Source organism: Apteryx rowi, unplaced genomic scaffold (assembly GCF_003343035.1).
Source record: "Apteryx rowi isolate R43461 unplaced genomic scaffold, aptRow1 scaffold_149, whole genome shotgun sequence".
NCBI classification, from domain to species: Eukaryota; Metazoa; Chordata; class Aves; order Apterygiformes; family Apterygidae; genus Apteryx; species Apteryx rowi.
In genome coordinates this window covers 519,831-537,935 of record NW_020447741.1, presented here as the reverse complement: position 1 = coordinate 537,935, position 18,105 = coordinate 519,831, and the positions used below count along the sequence as shown (strand labels likewise).

The 18,105-nt window shown below is 36.9% G+C and overlaps 1 protein-coding gene across 2 annotated transcripts in view; it reads left to right on the top strand.

The window, feature by feature from the left end:
• The window catches only part of USP14 (ubiquitin specific peptidase 14), a 21,744-nt gene extending 5,216 nt beyond the window's left edge, over nucleotides 1-16,528 (top strand). The window contains exons 4-16 of one of the 2 annotated variants that reach the window (XM_026058655.1): nucleotides 213-317; nucleotides 1,785-1,888; nucleotides 3,814-3,872; nucleotides 5,755-5,885; nucleotides 6,229-6,309; nucleotides 7,085-7,164; nucleotides 8,623-8,737; nucleotides 10,152-10,217; nucleotides 10,538-10,630; nucleotides 11,622-11,750; nucleotides 13,681-13,741; nucleotides 15,586-15,693; nucleotides 15,828-16,528. In XM_026058655.1, the coding sequence (XP_025914440.1) occupies nucleotides 213-317; nucleotides 1,785-1,888; nucleotides 3,814-3,872; nucleotides 5,755-5,885; nucleotides 6,229-6,309; nucleotides 7,085-7,164; nucleotides 8,623-8,737; nucleotides 10,152-10,217; nucleotides 10,538-10,630; nucleotides 11,622-11,750; nucleotides 13,681-13,741; nucleotides 15,586-15,693; nucleotides 15,828-15,979 (1,284 nt within the window). In that variant the 3' untranslated portion in view covers nucleotides 15,980-16,528. The remainder of the gene's footprint in view (nucleotides 1-212; nucleotides 318-1,784; nucleotides 1,889-3,813; nucleotides 3,873-5,754; nucleotides 5,886-6,228; nucleotides 6,310-7,084; nucleotides 7,165-8,622; nucleotides 8,738-10,151; nucleotides 10,218-10,537; nucleotides 10,631-11,621; nucleotides 11,751-13,680; nucleotides 13,742-15,585; nucleotides 15,694-15,827) is intronic. The other variant, XM_026058656.1, reaches the window with a different exon arrangement.
• The last annotated feature ends 1,577 nt before the right edge of the window (nucleotides 16,529-18,105 follow it).

Sequence of the window (18,105 nt, the reverse complement as noted above, 5' to 3'; positions counted from 1 at the left end):
GGAGACAGATTGATGGACCAGCTTCTTCTTTCTTTATTTTTAAGAAAGGTATAGTCTTAAGAAACAGCAGTGCAGTATCAATTCTGTAAACTAAAGAGAAAGATCTTGTCCATCTCTGGGGAAATACCTGAACTGTGTTACAGACTTATTTATTTATTTTTAAGGAAACAATTGTCCTTAAATATTAATCACTATTTTTACTGTGTTTCCAGGGGATGACCTTATTAATGATGGGTTCTGCAGATGCACTTCCAGAAGAGCCAGTTTCTCGACCTGTCTTTGTAGAAGACATGACAGAGGAACAGTTAGCTTCAGCTGTAAGCATATTCTAAACTTTGGTCTCTTGTAAACCTTTGAATAATGTCAAATTTTTAAATACTTGTAAATAGTCGCAGTTGCTTAAGAGTAGATTTTAAACCTAATGTTTGTTTAGCGCTTATAGTTTCTCAAACTAAAACAAACTTACACTGATGACCCAATTGTTAGCAGTGATGAAAAGTCTGGAATTTAACTTATAACTCATATAACTAATGCTGTTTTTTCTTGAAGCAGACAGCTTAGTAAATTGTCTGAAATAAAAATGGCATTGCTGATGCTTTCAAAGACAACCTTTTATTGCCCTGGCTGTATATTAATATCCTGAACTCTGCCTGAATAGGAGCTCTTAGATGTGCAAAATTGTTTCCTGACTCATCTACAGCTGTGAAGGGAAACTAGGGCTGGCTTTGGGTGAGGATTTTGGGATTTTTGTTTATTGTGCGTGCAGAGCAATAATTCTTTTACGCATGTCTGTATGAAAATGGATCTGTAGCTTAGGACTGATTATTTACTTCAATATTTAATGCTTCCTGTGGCAGCAGCAGGTGAGGGATATTCATGTATTTTGAGACAAAACCTTTACGTAGACTGGGTTAACTGTAAGGCAAACATAGGAGATAATTCAGTGTCAGATAACATTTTGAAAAAGTCACATTGCATTTCTCTGATTCAAACTTTTGATATGTTGGAATTCAAGTGTCTGTACTATATATATATGCATTAAAAATGGGGTGCACAGCTAAATTAATTCTCCCTTTGTAAAATAATTGAGTGGTGTTGGTATGCTGTCCTACTTCAGTTTTATTAAACAGTTTTTTATAACTGACGAGTACTCAGATATGTGGGTTTTTACAAAAAAAAAAATCTGTGCTATTATATTGTGATTTATAGTTGTTTCTGAAACTGGTTAGTTTAATTATTATTTGGCCTTCACACTTGTCAACATTTCAGCAATTCACAAGCTGTTCAAAAAGATGAGATGATCTGTTGCTGACTTTTGGAGAAAAGTTTAAATAATGCTTTTTGTTTCTAACTACGGACGTCATCCCATTCAGAGTTCTTCTGAAAACTGATTTTAATTAAAACATCAGTGTTGCATACAAATGTATTCACATGGAAATTTCACGTAAAGCTTAATCTCATTCAAGTTTTGACCTTAAGATGATAATTGAACTTTCTGAATAACTGCCTGTTTGAAGAATATGCTCATTAAACTAAACATGCACAGAAATAATACAAAGCATTTCTGAATGTCCTTTAAAAGCACTGAATGGTGAAATAGACTAATATAATCAGAAAATAGATCTGGAAAGCTTCATAAAATAAAGTTTGATGGAATATGATCCGAGATGCCCCAAACCTGGCATTTCTTTTCTGACAGGTTGATGTCAAATTATGGTACTTGTACAAAAATGGTTACACATCTCTCTCAGACCTTCAAGCACCCTTGTAAATTTTTTTTGTAGATGGAATTACCATGTGGATTGACAAACCTTGGCAACACTTGCTACATGAATGCTACAGTTCAGTGTATTCGCTCTGTGCCAGAAGTAAAAGAGGCCCTTAAAAGGTAGGATTCAGTATAAAAATATGACTAAAATGTTTTCTTTAGCTTATGAAATAGACATTTTGTGCAGTAGTCATCTTTATACTGCTATGGTTTAACGTAACAATCTGTTATTCAATATACCTATTACAGATTAATGTAACACTCCATCAAAGTTTATCCTATGGCTGTGATAATCTATTTTTTAAAAAACTTAAGACTATATATATTTGTTGGAACTAGATTTTAGTAGAGAGATGTAGTTTCACCTAGTTTAAAAATTAATTCCTATCAAGACTTGTTTAAAATATTTAAGCTGCTGAACTCTTAACCCTGTTTTCTGGCATTAGTTTGTAGGGTCTTCTATATAAAGTACTGTACGAGAGTGCTGTTCCTTTGAAGAATTTTTTTTTTTCCATAGCTTTGTTGCATAACATGTTTTCAACTATGAAATTCTACGGTGATGGACATCTGGTAGTTGGAGATAGGGAAGGAAGCTGTGGGATAGAAGCCTAGGTATTTCTGTGGCACAGAACTGGAAGAAGCTGGAGGTCCTGTGGATGTGAATGTGGAGGGAACAGAAGACACTGATAAGAATCTGTTTAATTAGGTCTGATCATAGAATAACTTTTCTGATTTTTTGTTTTGTTTTGTTATTCTGGACTGAAAGGTGGAAATAATCAACTTTTTTGAGAGCAATCCATAAGAAACCTGCACTAAATGTATAAAGATCAGAGAAAAAAAAGTTGCATGAAAATATGAGCCTGAACTTGTTCTCCAGATGAATCATAACAAGAGAACCATCAGTATTTTAAAAATTGTGAGGACTAGGTAGAGCATTGCAGGCATTACTCATGGTTAGCTTCACTCATCTAAGCATCTTCACTGCTTTCTTGATGCCTTGTTATCCAACTGGATTTTCTAGATATTGTAAACACTAGTTACTGAAGTACTTAGAAATTTTTCTTCATTCTGTTAGCAAGTGAACCTTGATTATTTAAACTCTGCTGACACAGGTTTATCAGCACKGAGAACCATTTGTAGAGTGCTGAAACTTTGTATTTTAAAGCTTTTTTTGTTTTTCAGTGTTGTCATTTTAGGAAAATCTGTATATATGTGAATGGACTTAAATGGGGAAGCTTTCTATTATTTTTACTTCTCATCAGCTGTTCTGTTACTCTCTCCAGGGGTATTCCCCTTCTAGTAGCATGAGAGGAGGAAGGTTTCCTGCTCATCCTCCAGCCATAAATGGAATAAACTGAACTTAATAAGCTTGAAAAAAACTAAAACTTTTTTTAGCGTTCAGTCTGAGATTAAAGAAAGCATGGGATCCTCCTTTTGCTTGAAGGCTTTGAGAAAGCCATCTGTTTCTCATGCAGGTGTTAAATAAAGAAACCATTTGAGAAGGAGTGGTAAGATCTAGTAATGTGAGTGGGCTCCCACACTTTTCCAGTGTGGGAAATCTCACCTCTCCCTGTTTTGCTTCTGCTGTGGCGAGTGGATGACTGCCCTCTATTTCATTATATTTTGTCCATAATCTATCCTTGAATGTGTTTTCTCTGGCTCTTTGAAGAGCCTGTGGCAGATGTTTCAGAAATAGGTTAGCTTTTTTCAGACTTTCTCAGTTTCTTTACACATAGGTTGTGTCTTTGGGGCAAATGGTTCGGGAAGCAACAGTGATGCATCCCTACCAGGCTTCTCAGTTTGCATGTTATTTATCATCTCAAGAAAGCCAGTTTTTCTTTGCTTCTATGCAGTATTTGTGGAAGAATTGACATTTTGGTGTGAGTATGAGCAAATGTTGTCTTCAGTTACTTCAGTTTTGGTGTCTGATTTCTTCTGGTACTTTTTTTTTCTAATCTGGCTGCCTCTTTTCTTTATGGTTTAAAAACAGATTGCTGTTCATGTTTTAGTTTAATTGCATGGGAATTATTTTTCATCTCTTTTAGGTATGGTGGTGCCTTAAGAGCTTCAGGAGAAATGGCCTCTGCTCAGTACATTACTGCAGGTTGGTGTTAAGGGTTGTGGCTAGTGTGTAATTTCCTGCTAATTGGAGATGAAAATTGTAGTCAGAGCTCTGTATGTTTCTTTAGTGCATATGTCTTAGGAATTCCAGATCTGCTAGCGCTGGAGGACTCATTTTACTCTGTTACTAATGTCTTTAAAGGTTAGACTGACCATGGCTGCGAAGCATACTTCTCTGCATATTACCTAGCTTCATGCTAGGGAAGAATATATTCAAGTGTGACATAGATATGAATGCTTTACATCTACATCTCTTAGTATTTTGCATGTAGGCATAAAGTGATTGGAACTTTCTAAAGCAGACTCCTCCATTCCTTGATATGTCTGTTTTATTTAGAAATATTTTAGTGGCCAGTTCTTTGTTTCACTTAATGATGAGCTAACACCATACTCCTGGAATACGTATTCACTGATATTTTTTAATATATTTTATTTGGCTGAGCATTATTAAGGTAATAGCTGATGCTTTATCACTGGTCTTAGCCTTTACCCTAAAGCTTCAGATTTCATAAATACAAAAGAAAGTAGTATCTTCAAAAGGAAAGTTGCTCTTTGTTGTGGTGATCTGGGTGCCCACAATGTGGGAGCTCACGATGGCCCCATATTTCCAAGCTCTAACTAGAATTCTAGTTAGACCCCTTACACTTGAACAAGGGTACTACTTGTCCACTTTTTCTTTTTTTACTCTATTTCATTGCCCCACTAAGATGCTGGGCCAGGACACTGGGATTTCTACCAGTCCATTTAAGGAAAAACAAAACAATATAAGGAAGGAAAGGTCCAGTTTGTGGGTATGCCTGCTGATCGAATTTTGGGGTGGTAAGTTCAATGGTTACTCTATACAGCCATGCCTGCCCCTCCCCTTTTCACTGCCTTTACTTTGTGTCCCTTATTTTCTTTTTAAGGTGACAGCTCTGCTTCTTAGGAGTCCTGATAGTTTAAGAACTGAGATTCTTAGTTAACCCTTTGGTGCTGAGCTGATCAAGAACTCCTGCATGACACTTATGGCATTTTTTTTAATTGCTGTGTCATATCAGTTGTCACTCTTCAGTGTTGAAGATGTATCTTAAGGAGAGGAAGAAACTGACCTTGGTTCCTTGCAGTTTTCCGTATATTCACTAGTTCAAGAGTTTCATTCATGAGTGTCTCCACTTGTAAATTAGTGACCGTGCAGACCATTGCCTACCTCACAGGGTTGTTGTGAGGGTTAACAGATGGTTCTGATGTGGTTTGTGAATGTAAAATGCTGTAACATAAGTAGACAAAACATGTGTATTAGTGTGTCTGGGGCTAGAGAGAAAGCCGTGTGTATTGTCATGCAATCAGTAGCATTCATTGAATTGCACATAGTTATGAACTGTCTGCATGTATGCATACACATACTTGTTTTCCTGGGTGTTAAATTAAGCACCAGTGTTGTCTAGAGACTTAGTTGGGAAAAATGGAAGATTTTTTTCCAGCAGTAGGTGAAACTTAAGCTGCTTTAGAGGATAGATTGTGGATGCCTTCTGGTTTCTCTAGGTGTAGTCCGATTGTGAAAATACTGTTCCTCAGATGTGTTTCAAATGAAATCACAAGACCTCAAAAAATGTTTTTCTGTTAGCAGCCGGGAAAGACAACGCACTATGTGCCAAGCTCTCAGAATTGTCATCTTTATGCTTTCAAAGTCGTGTCCACAAATGAGATTTTTAGGTGCACCTGTTATGCCACCTGGCAAATTTAGCCCTATTGTGGAAAGATCGCATTTGACACTGTTAAATGTTCAATCTTTGAATGTTGCTGCCATCCTACTATTCTTTTTTAAAAACTTCCTGCCTTGTTTTAATTATTTTTCCACTTCTCAAAACATTCACTTTTTCTTTAAGCTCTTAGAGACTTGTTTGATTCCATGGATAAAACTTCCTCCAGTATCCCACCTATCATTCTCCTGCAGTTTTTACATATGGCCTTCCCCCAGTTTGCAGAGAAAGGTGATCAAGGCCAGTACCTTCAACAGGTAAAGATTGCTCACTTAATTTATGGTTTGAAAATAAAGTATGAAAATATGGAAAACAGTATGTTGGAAGGTGAGGGCAAGAATATGTTAAAAATTCCTTCCACTTGTGAAAGTAAACAATTCTTTTTATCCCAGAAATGTATTTGCTTTTGTATTGTGTAGAAAAGTTGAATGTAATCTCAAGTGCCAGCTTTAAAAATGTGTGTCGGAATAGGAAGGAATTCTTAATTGAGAAATCCTTGCATTTTACATTTGGTTTTACAATGTGAACATTGATGCTTTTAATACTACTTATTAAATCATAACACTAGAAGTCAAATTTAGTGTTCTTTTTCCTTCTTAGGATGCCAACGAATGCTGGGTGCAGATGATGAGGGTACTACAGCAGAAGCTGGAAGGCATAGAAGGTGATACAGTTATGGAGGTAATTGTAGACTTACTCTAACCAGAGTTAAGATTCACAATACCATACTTGTGAATCACCTGTATTTTTTGTTACGGTTATCAGTTTTGTGAGTTATTTACGATGTCTCTATAGTCCAGTAAGTGAAATTGCTTCCTGTAGTGTAGTGTGATCTATACTATGTCAGCTATGCTCTGGAATGTGCCATAGGAAGACTATCCCTCTGGGCCTTGCATGGCATGTTTTGGACCAGGCTAGTGGTGACTCTGAACATGCAGCAGTTGGCCCTAATAACCTGCAAATTTAGCACATCAGAACTTGTTTCTGAAAAAGCATCCTAGTGCTACAGCATTCTTAGCTATGTGAATGCTGTTTTAAACAGAGAATGAACATAATCAACCTGATAAGACATTCCTTTAAGTTTTTCCAAGACTTTACCAGACTGAATCTCTTCTTTCTCTAAGCTGTTATCTGGAGAGTTTTGGTAGTGGCAAAGATCTGATAAATCTGTCTTAAGGTTTAGAGCAGTCTAACCTTGCGGCGGGGGTGGAGAAAATTTTTTGATTGAAATCTCGAATATGCTTTGAGATGGATTTAACAACAGTGCTGTAAATATGTTGTTTTAAAACACTGTGTGGGGAGATTAACTAGGAGAAAATGTAAGTATATAAAGGTGAAGAATTTCACTTTTAGAAGAACTGAATTTTAAGAATGAAAACGAACCCTTTTTTGTGTGTAAAGAAGACTGTTCTTCTATGCTATTTAAAGTTACAGCATAAGAGAATTTGTTTTACAGACAGACTCTGGAGCTACAGCAGCAGCTTCCAAAAAGAAGAGTTTAATTGATCAGTTCTTCAGCATTGAATTTGAAACAGCGTATCCTAAAGACTAAGGCAAGACATAAAGAATGATAATGATATGGTACTTTAGGAGTTGAGTGCCAGGAGGATGAAAAGCATCATCCAAAATAGCATAGAAAATAAAGGTGCTTGTCAGGGAAGAGGGGAGGGATGATGTATTGCAGGAGTACACAAAAGTTAAAATTAAGATCAGGTATACTTTGAGAGAGGAAGATGCGGGGAGGAAGAATGGTAATGAAAATTTAGAGCAAGAAAAATACTGAATTTAAATGTCAGGTTTCCTCCCCAGAGGAGGAACTTTCCTATTTCCTAAATAGCCTTTCTTCTGCTAGTTGCAGAAGTGTTGCTGATATACTTAGCAGCATGCCGGAAGGTGAATGAAGGATGGCTTGATACAGGATTGAGTTCTTAAGAAACAAATTAGCTACACACAGTTAGATGAGTAAGAAATTAATACAGCTGACAACTTTCAAGTAGTGTTTTTCTAGAGAGAACAAAAAGCAGATGACCATGTGGTACACATCTCTCATCCCAAGCATTATTCTCTCTCCCTTCTTTCACCCCCAAATGCTGGCCATTGTTAAACTGACTACCACTTTTCAGAAAGAATTATACTGTGGGCTTTGCCCTTTTAAAATAAGGAATCATCTCCTAAGATGAGGTAGTGTATCTCAAAGTGTGGTAGTAATGGTGAGTAAAGGCCTTCCTCTCTCTTCCCGTGTTGTGGTGTTTGTGATCCCTGAAATAGTTGGGAAGAGCAGAATGAATAGTGGAGAGGGAGGAATAGTGCTTAGGCTAGTGGCAGGAGGAAGAGACTTGGTAGAAAAGTTGTGGTGGAAGCCTTAAAAACGTGATAATGGCAACATTTGTAGAATAGATGCACGTAGAGCAGTCAGAAAAGTATCTTACTAAAGTGGTTGAAAGAAAGGGATTGGTGGTAGAAGTACAAAATTGGACAGAATGCCTGGAGGAATGAATATAAAACACTGAAAAAACAGACGTCAGTGAAGAGGACAGATGAAAAGCAGGAGAGGGAGGTTGTGCCTGGTCTGAAGAAGTGGGAAGTCTAGGCAGCAGCAGGACTAGAACACTAGTAATTATAAACAACTAAGTGTAATATTGTAGGGGTCTCCTAAGGTTTGTTGTTGGTGGCCAATTAGTATCATCAGTGTCCTGCAGAAAGTCAAAAACCAGGCAGGCTTTGCATGCTTAAATGCTGACTTAAGAACTTAGCTTAGTGTGCCCTCTGCCTCAGCTGCCACTCATCATTAGATATACAAGAACAGACTTATTACTAAGGTAGGGCTGTTCAGTGTTTCAAATCTTTTGTTTTTATACCAAGAGAAATAAAAGTACTGTTGATGCACAAGCACAGGGTTATATTACTTGAATTCCTGTGCTGTTCAACGTATCTTTTTACCTAGAGCAGTAGTTCAGCTCTTGGTGCATGATGGTTTTCCTTAATTTTGCAAAGCATGAAATGTACAGAAGCTGAAGAAGAGGAGGTAACTAAAGGAAAGGAGAATCAGCTTCAGCTTAGTTGCTTTATCAATCAAGAAGTGAAATATCTGTTTACAGGACTAAAATTGGTAAGCCATTACAACTTCTTTTTGTTTAACTGACATTCTAAATTACCTGGTTTTTTTCTGTCTCTGACTTGGAATCGGCATGTGTTTCCAAGCTTTACTCCATATCTCTTTCAAGATTTTTTTGGGTGTTGCAAAGATGGAAGTGAAAATGAATTGCTTATTAATGTAAAGTAGAATTCAACAGAACTTTTTTTTTTCCTTTGGACCCTGACAGAGTCTCCCCCATGCAGTTATCCATCTGCAAGCCAGTTTACTGCGGTTTTAATTTTAACAGAAACTATTTGTTCAGCAGGCTTACACTCCAGACTGTAGCAGTATTGTGATTTAAGCATGCTGTAGTTGGTTCCAAAAAAAGTCTAAAAGTCAGTTTTACAATAGGGTGGTATTTTCATTGCTATGTTCTTAAGAAATACAGGTGATGAAACAAATAAGCTTAAATTTAATTTTGCAGATTTTTTTTGTGTGTTAAATTTTTCAGGACACATTATGATCTTTATACTGACTATTTGAATAGGATGTCTTAAAGTAGTCTGTGCTTTTTGTATGCATTTCTCAGTTTTCAGGTTTTCTGGAGCATCTGAAGTAGCAAGGAAAAGAGCTACTACAAACAACTTAATTGTAGCTGCTATTACAGAGTATTGGTATAAAAGTAGAGATGGAAGCAGTGTTCTAGTTTGTACGGAATTGGACCAGCTTGCATGGCTCTCAGATAATCTTTGCATCTATTACTGGTAATAGAATTTAGAAGGAAAAGTGAGCTAGACTAGGTAATCCTAACAAATTATAAACACTATGAAAAAAGACACCTCTCTTCCAGGTCAAAAAAAGGTCTTCCAGAATTCATATACTGAATTGCCTGTAGCAAGAGAGGGTCACAACAGTAACAACCAGGCCAGTCTTTCCCTGAGTTTGGAGAGGTCCCTGGAAGTTCACCAGCAGAATATCACCATCTCTCTGCTTATTTACTGCTCTGTCTCCTTTTTCAAAGACCAACTAAAAGACTGAGAGTTAAGAAACGTGCAAATATTGCTGTCGCAAGAAAATTTAGATTGTTTTTTTTTTCTTTACTTGTGTCCCAAGCATGGTATTACGCGTTTATAACTAAATAAAGATACTTCATTTGTGAAGTGCAGCTTTCTTGCAGAATAAAACTTTCTGAATTTTCTGCAGAGAGAAACATTGTTAGTGTTGTTAGGGATCATGAATGACCATGGAGCTGAACAAATAAACGTGCATGGTCTTTGTGCCAAAGAATTCCAAAATTCTGTATGATGTAATGACTGATGGCAACACGTAGAATAGATTGGCAGAACAAGATTTAGGTTGTGATTTGTTTATCCATGCTGCGCTTTTCTTTAAGCTATGCACTTTATAATTAAACAGATCTTTTTATTGTTTGTTTGTTTATTTATAGCGTCTTCAAGAGGAAATCACCAAACTCTCTCCAACCTTGCAGAGAAACGCACTCTATATCAAATCTGTGAGTGGTGGTGCTGCTGCTGTTTTTATGTTTCTTTTACTGTTGTCAGTTTTCTGTCCCAAAGCACAAAGTTATTGCTGGAACCGCATGTGATTTATGTTTGTAAAACATCTAGATATCCGGTACCAAGATAGATAGAAGTTGAAATTTATTTCTTTGAATACACTACAGATTTTCAAGATGGGAGTTGTTGTATTCTTATATGTTTGAGTATAAATATATTCCAAGAATAGCCTGTAGTTTAGGCTGAGCAGTGTTTAAGGTATAAATGATCTGTGAAAATCTGAAGTAACAGCTTCTTCTAAACTTTTTTTTTTTAGTCTAAAATTAGTCGCTTGCCAGCGTATCTGACTATTCAGATGGTTAGATTTTTTTACAAAGAGAAAGAATCTGTGAATGCCAAAGTTCTTAAGGTGAGTAACAGTTTCCTGCATATTAAAGTTTAATCCTTCTTTATACTTTTCAGTCATTTTTTTTATTAGAGCTAGATGACTAGTACTTGCAAGTTATCTACACTTTAGTGTTTGCTTTTATATTACTCTAAGAAACATTAACTGTATAGCTTCTTTGCTTGAGTACAAAACAGCTTTGTTGCCAGTTGTGATGATGATGTGTGGCAAACTATGCTACCAAAGTAGACTCTGAGGGTTTTTTTGGTGAGGGAGAGAAGTTAAGTTGCTCCAGTGCTGATAGGATTTTTATTTATTTGTTTATTTATTTCACCAGTGTTTCTGAGGAGAATATTTAATTAAGGAGGGCCTTGTTTTCAGTCTCCAAACTGTGCTCTATAGTTGCTGAGAAAATGTTTATGCTAATAAACGCTTCCTGTATTAGTTGTTTTAATTGTCTTGTTTTCTGACTGGCAAATGCAAGAACCAGTTGCAAGCAGCTACACATTCAGTTTTGCTTTCCTTTGGGCTGGCTGCTAGACCTCGTAGGCTGCCCTGAGAGAATCATAATAGATGATGCCCATTCTTTACAAAGACAAGCAAGGGAATAGAGAGTGAAGCATTTTAGCTATTTTAGAAGACTGTTCAAATAATTTATATTGGCATTTTTGCATGTATACAGTCATTCTACCTGCATTTTTTTTTCCGTAGATCTGTGTAGGTATTTCCCTAGTATGAAAGTGTCAGATACTCAAAAAATCTAAATGTTTATATTGAATGTAGCAATTTAAGGTAGTTTCTGTTTATACCAAGTTAGATATTCTTCTGTAAAAATACTGTAGCCTCTAGTTAAGTACTGTCAGCAAGTGTTATTTTATACACTTCAGTAGATCAAGTTCTCATAAATATGATTTAGTTGCATTTAATTGGACTTGGTGACATGCCTTTCAGTGGAAGAATGCTTTAATCTGTAATACCAGTTATGCTAACAACCTTTATGCTTTTTTCTTCCCAGGATGTTAAATTTCCTCTTATGCTGGATGTGTATGAGTTGTGTACGCCAGAACTTCAGGAAAAAATGGTTTCTTATCGATCAAAATTCAAAGACCTAGAAGACAAAAAAGTAAATCAACAGCCAAAGAATGTAAGTCTCCTGACAATTTCTTGACCATTTTGATTAATATATTATTCCAAATAAGAGTCATACAYCTGAAACTCTTAACAAATCTATGTACTGATACTATGGGCCACAGGGTTATATACTTTCCTGTGTGTCTTTTAATCTAATCTGATTCCTCTGTCGTGTTCCCTACAAGATCTCTGTACAAGCCTTTTCATGCTCTAATCAGAATTGAATGTTGGTGAATTGAATAAGGTTATTGATGGTATAAAACGGTCTTTGGTTTCATGTGTTGAAATACTTGAGCAACTTGAAACCAGTTTGCTTACATTCGCTAAGATTAGATATCAGCTGATTGCAGTCAGTGTTTAAAATGTTCTGCTTGAAAAATAGTGAGTTTGACTGTTGTCTTTGAAATACTTTTTCCTGAAATTCAAGGAAACTCTGACTAGATCCCTGGTGGGTCTGCCTTGGTGCGAGGGCCAGTAGGCGTATAGAACCATGCAGCTGGCTTGCATGATTGTCTACTTGTGTACTTCATAGTCATATTACTAGTGAAACCGGTGCAAAGCATTACTGTGTGCAGAACTTGGGGACCTTTTTCAAGTTGCCAAAAATCTGTGGGGAATAAATTGTCTTTTGTGGGAAAACCTGCTCTGAAGGTTCTGAAAGTTTTCAGACCTGAGAATTCAAATGTATTTGGAGAAAAGTATGCATAGTTCACTTTTGCATATGTTAAAATATATGTATGTGTATATATAAAATACATATTTATAATTTTCTGTATATTACATCTATATAGATATACATACATATACATACACATTTATTTCATTCAGAAATTAAAATTAAATATTCATTACAGATGCAGGTTTCACAGGATACGAGTAAGGACTACAGCACACATGACTTTCTTAAATATATTGCTTTCTCATTAGCACTTAAACTCCTTGGTATTGAACTTAGATCTATTTCATGTATTTTCATGAGTACAATATTTATTCTCGGTATGACTGGATGAGAAAATGGCAGCACATTAGAGCTTACCTCAGACAACTTTGTTTTTCCCTTACTTTAAAAGTTAAAATGTCATCAGACAAATACATCACTTACATTTTTATTTCAAAGTATGTTCCAACATAGAGTGTCTGCCTACCATTGTTAAGAACAAAAGTTTTCTGTGAATTACACAGAAGGATCTCTTCAAACATTATTGCTTGCTGGCAGGTCACTTCTACTTCAATGGAGTAGACCTATTCTCTGCTCACCAGCTTGAAAGGGGAAGGTACTGCCACTGGTCTGACTGATTAAATTCGGGATATATGTACTAGTGAGCTACAGGACAATACTGTTTAAACCTTTTTGTAACTGTTTTTATCTGCTGCCCTGTCTTGCATATTATAAAATTGACTGCCCTTTTCTTTATGAAGAAAAAACTAAACAAACTCAAACTTTGGTGTTTTAGCCATTGTTTGCTAGCCTTTTCCTGTCCTGTTTCTTGGCAGCTTCATTTAAGTGTTTGGATAAGGCTTGCATCTCTTTTAGACAGAAGCATGGAGAGAGGGCTATTTTAAAACAGAATGTATTGGCACTTAGAATCTGCCTCCTGTATTTTATTGTTGCTACTTCTACTGCTAGGAAGTCTGTTACAAGGAATAAAACCTTCCATTGCAGGATCTTTCTGGTGTTCCAAACCTGTAAGTGTGCTGGGTAAGCACTCTGTGGGTAACATGTGCTAAAATGGTTGCATATTTGCTTTAAAAAGTGATCTTGTTTATATTAGGGTTTTTGATGTCCAGCTGGAAATACTGTAATGGAACCTGTTTCAAGTTGAACAACAAAAAGGCTAGGCTTAGAGATGTCTTTAGAGGAATGTAGAGTTGGTATTTGATATGGTTGTACTAAAGCTTTTTCAAAACTATTCCACATTAATTTGTCATATTCTCTTTTCTAGTCTAGTAAAAGTGGTGGTGCACAGAAAGAAGTTAAATATGAACCATTTTCTTTTCCTGATGGTGAGTATTGGGAAGTATACCTCTTGCTTAAGTGGACCTTGTGGTAGGGATATTTTGAGAACCTCCCCCTTTTTTTTAATGCCTATGAAAATTCATCTTCAAAAACTGACAGAACTGTAAGGAATGGATAGATTAGGCAAGTCAAAATGCTACTGAGGTAGTCAAAGACATTATTGTCATCTGTGGGATAAGTTTAAATATATGGAAAATATTCACATCAAAAGACGCTTGCATGTTATGAGCAGTTCTGTTGTAAGCATCCTTGGCAGTGGCAGAAAGCTGAAATCAAAACAAAAAACATAAACAGGACTTTTTTAATTGCTGTGGTGTTATTATTGGCTAATGAATTTGGGGAGCTTGGAGCCTGGGTTCTAACAGTAAAAGTTCCTATGAGGCAGTGAGCATATTTATGCAAGTCCTTGCAACTTTTTTGCGCTGTTTTTGTGGATGGCTGTGTGTTCTGTACAGGATCAAGGATGAGATGATGGGTTGGTGGTAGAATATTCAGGTTGCTCAGTATTAAAACAGAGAACTCCCCCAGCTCTGGAAGGAGCAGTTACCAGCTGAGCTTGAGCTGCTTGTAGATCACAGCACATGACCAGGCTTATATGACTCCTGAGCTTATATGATTCCTGTTAACATGTGAACTCTGCTCACCTGTTTGACTTGATAATATGGCATATCTGTGATAGCACACCCAGGTTCCCTCACATGTGTGCTTGCTGTATTGCCAAGCTGTTGATGGAAGAGCAAAAATCTCATCAGTTTTCTGAAAGCTTCAATAAGAGTGCTTTTCATCTGATGCTCAGAAAACATCAGTGGGATTTTTGCTGCAATGCGAGCTCTAAAGTTATGATTTCTGAGGCAGTTGCCACAGTGAGTGATGCCACATATTACCTACTTTTTTGATAATTATGCTGTAATACTGAAACATTTTCCATGTTTCAGTCCAAATTCGTGATGAAAAGAGATGTGGGACTCTTGAAATACTTTCACTAGCTTACTGGAAAAACAGCTGTGAAAACAGTTTCCAAAACTCATGTGTACAAATGAGACAAATCTGCTTTTCAAGTGTGACATGCTGTTGAGGTTAGTTCAGTGGACTAAGGCCACTTCTAAGATGTTTTAAAACAAGTAACTCATTACTTTTCCTTTAGTACAAAGCTTTTTTCTTCAGAGTTCAGTGCTGAGGATGAATGATACTGCGCAAAAATAATCTTGAAGATCCTGTTTATCCAAATTGTTACAGTGCAGTGCTTCATCAGACGTGTGATGCACCATCTTAGAGGCAATGGGGAACATTGACTAGCTCAAGCGCACAGTGAAAATAAGATATGCTGGAGTGCTGAGAAATGCAGCTAAGACATGGCAGGGACTATAACTCCCTTCTTAGTACCCTCATTCCGAATTAGCCAAGTTTTTCCATTCTTTAGGGTGTCCTAACTATTTAGGCTTTCTCTATGTAGCCTAACTGAACTAACTGCAGAGTGGTTGATCTCTATATTCAGGTATTCTCAGTAGTATTGCAGTACAGCACATGCTCAGCAAGTCAGTCCAAAAGTATCACGGTGATTGACTATGCATCATCTGTTTAATGCTTTGGGCTTACTGTATTTGCATTACACCCAATATACATATTTGTATTTATATACACAGTATCCTCTAGGGGGCATGTCTGAAAGCCACTGTTTTTAGTTCATAATGACTTAGAATCATGCTGTAAATGAGGCTTTACACAGCTACAGCAGTACAGTAGGTCTAATACTTCTTTGGTCTGCATGCTGTTAGAATTGCTAAAACACTTCATGCAAGTCTTGCATAACTTTTTTTTTTCCCTCCTTCAGATACGGGTTCTAATAATTGCGGCTATTATGACCTGCAGGCAGTGTTAACACACCAAGGCAGATCAAGTTCCTCTGGGCATTATGTGTCATGGGTTAAAAGGAAACAAGGTAAAACAAACAAACAAAAAAAAACAAGGCAGTGTTTCGAGAAAGAGCCTAGCTGTAAAGGGTGCTTAAGGGGCTGTTAAACACTCAAATCTTATGTACCTAAATTGCTAATAATCCTCTTGTCTGTCTTGCAGATGAATGGATTAAATTTGATGATGACAAAGTCAGCATTGTTACACCCGAAGATATTTTGCGGTTATCCGGGGGTGGAGACTGGCATATAGCTTATGTTCTACTCTATGGGCCTCGCAGAATTGAAGTAATTGAAGATGAAGCTGAACAGTAGTCTTCAGTTTTAGTCATTCTGCCTAGGTGTGAAATAAATGTTGATTACTGATCACTTCTTTAACCCCAGAGCTTTAGCAAGTGGATACCATGTGAAGAGGGTTATTGTTTAAAAACTGATCCATGTACCAATTAGTCACTGCTGGACTGGACTGCCCACTGTGGTGGTGACAATACTTAAAATAGCTTTAATGTCTTGCAGAAGAAAATTTTTTTTAAATGAGCTTCCTTCCCCTCTAATGTCATGAAGTATTTATTACACACCTATTCTCACATTTGTTACTCTTGCATGGTTTATACCACAGTTCAGTAGCTGTCCATTCTTTGCCTTACCTGGCAGTTTTGTCAGGAAGGTAGAAGTAAAACTATTGCCTCATTGCATAACTCAGTGCTGCTGCCATAGCCAACAACCATGGCTACGATCAAGTATTTTGTCCAGCCTGACCTGCTGATTCAGTCTGTTCTGTTGCTGGCATTTCATGACTTTAAAATAAATTGTGATCAATAACAATGTGTCTCCATTAAAAAATGGTCATGTCTTGATAGTGTAGTTAGTATGTGTTTGTCTTTACTACTTAGCCACTACTGAGCTGTATGTCTCAAAGCAGTTGTGGCATACTGCTGGCAGCTACTAATGGTCTTAAATCCCTACAGTTTTTTTTTTTTTTAATCTGTATAAGAAAAGTGCTGTTACATGAGAAGTCTAGTATGGTAGCTCAGATCAGGAAAATTGAGATTCACTTACAGTAATTTCTCTTCTTTTCCCTATGAGAATATAGCAGATATGAGCAATTGTGAGGCTAAAATAAAAAAGCATCTCAGTGTTAGCTACAGGCAGAAAGCCCTAGGCCATGAACAGCTAGTTCAATTCAACTTCCACCTAGGGGATTTGATTTCTAACATGTGTCCCAGGCCCTTGGGGGAGAGCGTTACTAGTATTAGTCCACATTCATATGAAATAGCTTAAGTTGCGTCTTCTTTAACATTGACTGTATTGTGAGTTTAGCTGTGCCTCACCTCCTTTCTAGAGGCAGTGATTTGATTATGTAAACTATGAACTTCTCAAATAGTTTTTTTAATCTTATAATTTCTGGTGATGATTATTGTACTGCCTCCTTTACAGCACAGCTTCCAGTGTGAGCATATGAAAGGCCTAAGGGTGTTTAAAAAGAGAAAAAAAAAAAGTTTAAAGGCAAGTTTCATTACCACCTCATTGAGGAAGCCCCAGTGCAGTACTAAATCCATTTCTGTGTACACCACAAATGGTACAGGTTCCTCTTTCTTTGTTTTTAGACACTTTTTCTGCCTGCTGTTACAAAAGAAAGGGAGATAGAACATGTGGCTGGAGTTGCTGGTTCATGGAACTATGTTCTCCCCCTTGTGTTCCTATGATTAGTGCTTGCTCTCAAAACTCTTTAGGCAGCTGAAAAACACCTGCTGCCAGACTTTGGCTGAGCCTTCTGCTCTAAGCAACTGTTCTGAAAAGGGAAGTGGTACCAACTGCATGACCTACCCCTATGGAATAATAAATAAGCCTTTATTACTGGTCATAGCCTGATTATTTTTTAAAAAAAAAAAATTCATCCCATTTTTTTTGCCCTTGTTTTTTCTAATTTTGAGATGTGTGCCTTTATCACATCCAAAAATGTACTCTTAAGTTCTCTGACTGGGAAAGATACTCTAAATAAATTACTGGCATTCCAAAAACTCTTTAGGAGAAGCATAAATTATTAGCTCAGTTTGTCCTGTCATTTCAATTTCCAGTGGAGTTTACTTTTTTCTAGGTATATCAAACTGCACCCCTGATCTACAGCACAGGGAGTGGGGCATAAATCAGTGGTAGGGATACTCACATTCAGTATCTCTGCCCAGGAGGCTTTATTTCTATCCTTCTGTTTGAGGGCCACACYGGTGCAGTCACATCTTTCTGAATAAACTGTCAGATGCAGAAGACACGCACTTCTCAATATAGAAAGTGATACTCACAAGGCTGCTCTGTTGCCAAGTCAGAGAAAGGGACCAAATCCAAACCAGACAACAGCTCAGTGCCCAGATCTTGTCTTGAACATCAGAGTGCTGAGATTACAGTTCACACCTGAAGAATCAAGAACACAAACCACTAGACAC